We start from the raw sequence: 4,514 nt of genomic DNA on the forward strand, positions 1-4,514 counted from the left end.
AAGTAGGGGGATAGGAGTGTAAGGGGTCAGGAAACACTATCAGAGAAAAGACAATGGAGATGTTTACCTTAGAGATAAGGAATCATGTCTCATTGGAAAGGTGAGTTACCTTTAGAACAACAGGCTCTCTAGAGTCTATGACCCAAGGGAAAGGTTATCTAGTTAAGGCCCTTCTGAACAGAGGCCCCAGAAAAAAAAAATAAGACACACTGAAATCTAGTCATTGCTTTATTCATTCTTTCCAGGAGTCACTACATTTTAGGATGGAATGAGTTTCAGCCAGGGAGGAGGAGACCATCCTCCTCCTGCCATTCTCGCTTTATCCTGTCATCACAGCAAATGTGAAAGGGCCTCCTGAAAGGTAGAACGACAGTAATAAAAATAAGAGCAGGTTACATGTAATTAGCACATTCCCAAAAATAGTCACTCCTATTTAGCCACCATTTTACTGACAGGTAATCAAAGTCTCAAAGTGGTTAAGTCCGATCACAGAGCTGGTAAATGGCAAAGTCACAACTAGAGAATAGGTCTTGCCCCGGTCAGGAAGTTCAGTTGGTAAAATATAACAAGTTTGTGGGTTCGAACCCCAGTCAGGGTGCATGTTAGAATCAACCAATGAATGCATCAATAAGTAAAACAACAAATTGATGTTTCTTTCTCTCTCTTTCTTTTTTCCTCTTCCTCTCTCTCTAAAATCAATTTATACATTAACATTTTTTTCTTTAAACCCACAGGTCTCTGTTATTCACATATTACTACTGGAAATGTAGATACTGCACTTTTCTCAAGATTACTGAACATGCAAACTTTATATGAGCCATCAGTAAGGGGGAAATACACATTCACAAGTGTGAATGGGGTGAGGTAGGAGCCACGTAAGCATTCAGGGTAGGTGAGCCCTGCCTGTGACAAACTACTCCACAAGCTGTAGTTACCAGCAGTTTCTTCACGGACTCAGAGGCCTCTGGGCCCAGCTCGTTCACACACTTCCTTAGCCCTTCTACGAGGTGCTCAACAGAAATGCCCAGAGTCTGCAGTAGAAGCTTTAATGGACCCAGAAGGGGGATGGCATCCAGAGGTAAAGGTACAGCATCCTTGACACTGCTGAGGAGGAAGGCGGTAGCTGCAGAGCAAAAGGGAAACTGAGTGAAAGAGGAGCATCTGCTCCTGTCTATGATCTCACCACGTTCCACTCTGTCCATCACGGCTCCATTCCAGCCATGCTCATCTTGACTGCCCATGAAAACTCCTGCCTTGGGGCCTTTGCACCTGCTGTCCCAGTTCCCTAGAACTTTCTTTCCTGAGATAGCTACATTATTTGGTCTTTCCTCACATTATTTGGTCTCTCCTCAAAAGTTACATTCTTAGAGAGGTATCAAAAATGGCACGCCTGTCACCCTCTATCTTTATTTTTTCTTACCACTACCTAGAATATTAAATCTTTTTGTTTTGCCTCCCTCCTCTCACTAGAATGTAGGCTCCATGAGGAAAGGAACTTACGTTTTACTCACTACTGCACCCCATCCTAGCTCACCGTACTGCACCTTGGCAGGTAGTAAGCACTTAAACAATACTAGTGATTGACTGAATAGGGGTGTACTTTACATGTGAATTGAAATGCCATAAGCAAACTCCACTTGGGGCCAGGAATGGATCCAACCACAGCCCAGGAAACTGTTCCCAACCAATTTAACTCAATGCTGTAAACATCATTGAACAATGACTCTGTACCAGTTGGTGTGGCTACATAGATGCATAAGATAAGAACACTCCATTCTGAGAGCTCACATTGTCTGGTGGACAATATAGATCTGTGCACACCACAGTGCTGCATATTATGGGCAATGCTCTATGGAAATACAGAAGAAGGGATGACTAATTCTGCTGTGGGTGAGTATTGCAGGAATCTTGGAAAATGCCAGAATCACAAGATAAAGATGGGAACAGAATTTTTAAAAGAACAAAATTAACAAAGGCACTGAGATATTAAAATGAAAGTACATGTGCAGTGTAGCGAGTCTTCTGCCCAGAATGGCTGGAGTGCAGAACTCTGGTGGGGTGTGATGAAGAGGGATAAAGGGGGTGAGGCTGCAAAATTCAGGTGAGGTCAGGTTTGTCAAAGCCTTGAATGACATACTAATGAGTTTGAGGTGTTGTTTTTGCTTGTTTGTTTGTTTCCTGAGGGCAATGGGAAACTATCAAGGCATTTATATGAGACAACTGCATTTTATATCTTCAGTTTTAGAAATGTAACTTTCATGTAGAAAACAAGTCAGTAGAAAAATATAGAGAATGGAAAAATATGTGTATTTTTATAAAATGCGTGCAGATATGTAAACATACTTGTGCATGAACAGATTTATAAGAATTCCTATTACATATCCTCCTGCTGGCTAAGACCCTGCCATAGTTCATTTTCCTCTGGAATCCTTTTCATGTACCCGTTCAAATCATAAAAATATTGAGTCTGTTCACCTTCACCTTCTACCACCACCTATTTTCCCTCCAGAATTCCCTTCCAGTGAACGATATTTATTTCCCTCCACCCATATTTCAGTGGTCACTTCTGTCAATGGATGTTTGTCCCTGGAAACTAAAGAACAAAAATAGCTGAAACTGATGAAATTACAGATTTGCCAAAAATTTCATAAGCTGCCACTTGGTTTCTCATGACTGATCTCTTTACTTCTTAAACACTTTGGTATCTTCTCTGTATGTAGTTATATACTTCTGGGGGAAGGCTCTGCAATGCTTTCTGTTCTCTGAATGAGCAATGACCATCACTGAATGTGTCAGTTCCCACTGTCCTCCAAGAAGCCAGCCTCTGTACCCGACCCAGACATTGAACAGTTCGCCCTCACTCTCCCAGGGCTCTAGCTGAATACCACTGTACTCACTTCTGCAGAAGTCTTCTCCCCCTTGCCACACTAGAGGCACCCTAAGAACAATATTTATGTCTGATCCACCTCTGAATCTTCCAATGCTTATCCAGTGCCCAACAAGTTGTAGCCATTCAATAGATAGCCACTGGGGTATTGGGCTAGGGCAGTGGTCGGCAAACTGCGGCTCGCGAGCCACATGCGGCTCTTTGGCCCCTTGAGTGGGGCTCTTCCACAAAATGCCAACTTCTGCGCATGGGCCACGAAGTTTCAATCGCACTGTACGTGCGCACCCGCACGTGATATTTTGTGGAAGAGCCACACTCAAGGGGCCAAAGAGGCACATGTGGCTCGTGAGCCGCAGTTTGCCGACCACTGGGCTAGGGTTTAGATTGGGGTAAGTGGAGTACATCTGAAATCCCTTCCAACTTTACCATTCTGTGATTCTAAAACTCCCTCCACCATATACCACTGGAAGCCTGGGCTGACTAGTTGTGTCCTATTAAGAGAAAAGTAGATAAATATCATACGTTCCAGGCTACTTACCAGAGTAACTGCAAATGCCAACGGTCACCAGCAGGAATACAGTGACTAGCTTCATGGTAGGTTACCTGTGATATCTCTGCCCGGAGTTAAAAAGTAAATCTGCCAAGGCAGGGGTCTCACGTGCTTCGGCAAGTGTAACAGTGGCTTTTGCACACACGCATATTTATACACCTACCGAGGGCCTGAATTTCAGCTGCTGCCACTTGATTCGCTGCAGCAAAAAAGAGCATGAAGGTCATGTTTGTCACTTAAACAAATGGGAGGTTTTTCCGTCTTTCCCTCATGTTCTCATGAGAAACAAAGCCCTAATTTAAAGCATTCTCAAGGACCTCTTGCAGAAGCCCTTACAAAACAAAACGGATGCCAGGGGTAGACAAAGAGCTCTAAGAATCCTTCTTCTGAAAGAATATTGAAAAATAAGGGAAGGTTTTGCATTGACAAGAGGAGTGAAAGTTCTGTTGTTCCTCCACCTTTCTACTTATTTAAAGTTTGGAGAATCGCATTAACCAGTGAACTACCCAGTTGAAGAAGCGATCTGGAGGTCCCATCGGCCTGGTATAATATGGACTCAGCTTAATGACATCTAGTGCCATATTTCTGTAGAACTTACCTCCATCCATCCCAGCTCCACTCACACATCTACTATGGCAAGATCTCTGACCTTTGCTAGTGCCTCCAGTTGTTTTGGGAAACCCTAGGGTGTGCCTTCTTTGTGCCCTCAGATGGAATAATAAGCTCAGGATCTAAAATAAAAATGCCTTTTTAAAAACTTGGGATGCAATATTTTCTCCTTGCGCAATCTTGGATTAGACATTTTTATTTTACGTTATAGTATTAGTATCCTTATCTAAAATGGGGACATTAACAGCAGGACAGTCCCAAAGATGTAACTCTAAGAAAAACTTTATTTTGCCAGACCCTATCTATATAAACAAGATGAATTGCTGAAATATGCCTATTAGAACCATCTGGTAGTTCAAGCCCTTGCAATCATGCAAAAGGAATGCTGAGCTGGCCACAGAAACAATCTGCTGGAAAGGCTGCTCTCCTGGAACCAGGACTGTCATGGGACTCAGGATGACCCTGTGA

At 43.1% G+C, this 4,514-nt stretch overlaps 1 protein-coding gene across 1 annotated transcript; it reads right to left on the reverse strand.

Annotated features, from left to right (window-relative positions):
• Window positions 1-215: 215 nt before the first annotated feature.
• SCGB3A2 (secretoglobin family 3A member 2) lies at window positions 216-3,549 on the reverse strand. The gene is made up of 3 exons (XM_006097449.3): window positions 3,426-3,549; window positions 936-1,123; window positions 216-354 (listed from the first exon to the last, which is right to left on the reverse strand). Exons 1-3 carry the CDS (start codon window positions 3,478-3,480, stop codon window positions 331-333), a joined length of 267 nt encoding a protein of 88 aa, XP_006097511.1. The 5' UTR covers window positions 3,481-3,549; the 3' UTR covers window positions 216-330.
• Window positions 3,550-4,514: the final 965 nt, after the last annotated feature.

This window comes from Myotis lucifugus, unplaced genomic scaffold (assembly GCF_000147115.1).
Source record: "Myotis lucifugus unplaced genomic scaffold, Myoluc2.0 scaffold_202, whole genome shotgun sequence".
In the NCBI taxonomy this organism is placed as follows: Eukaryota; Metazoa; Chordata; class Mammalia; order Chiroptera; family Vespertilionidae; genus Myotis; species Myotis lucifugus.

Coding starts and splice junctions, on each gene's coding strand:
- SCGB3A2 (XM_006097449.3), bottom strand. CDS start 3,480: ATGAAGCTAGTCACTGTATTCCTGCTGGTGACCGTTGGCATTTGCAGT. Junction 1,124..3,425: donor TGGCATTTGCAGTTACTCTG/GTAAGTAGCCTG, acceptor TTTGCTCTGCAG/CTACCGCCTTCCTCCTCAGC. Junction 355..935: donor AGTCCGTGAAGAAACTGCTG/GTAACTACAGCT, acceptor TCTACCTTTCAG/GAGGCCCTTTCACATTTGCT.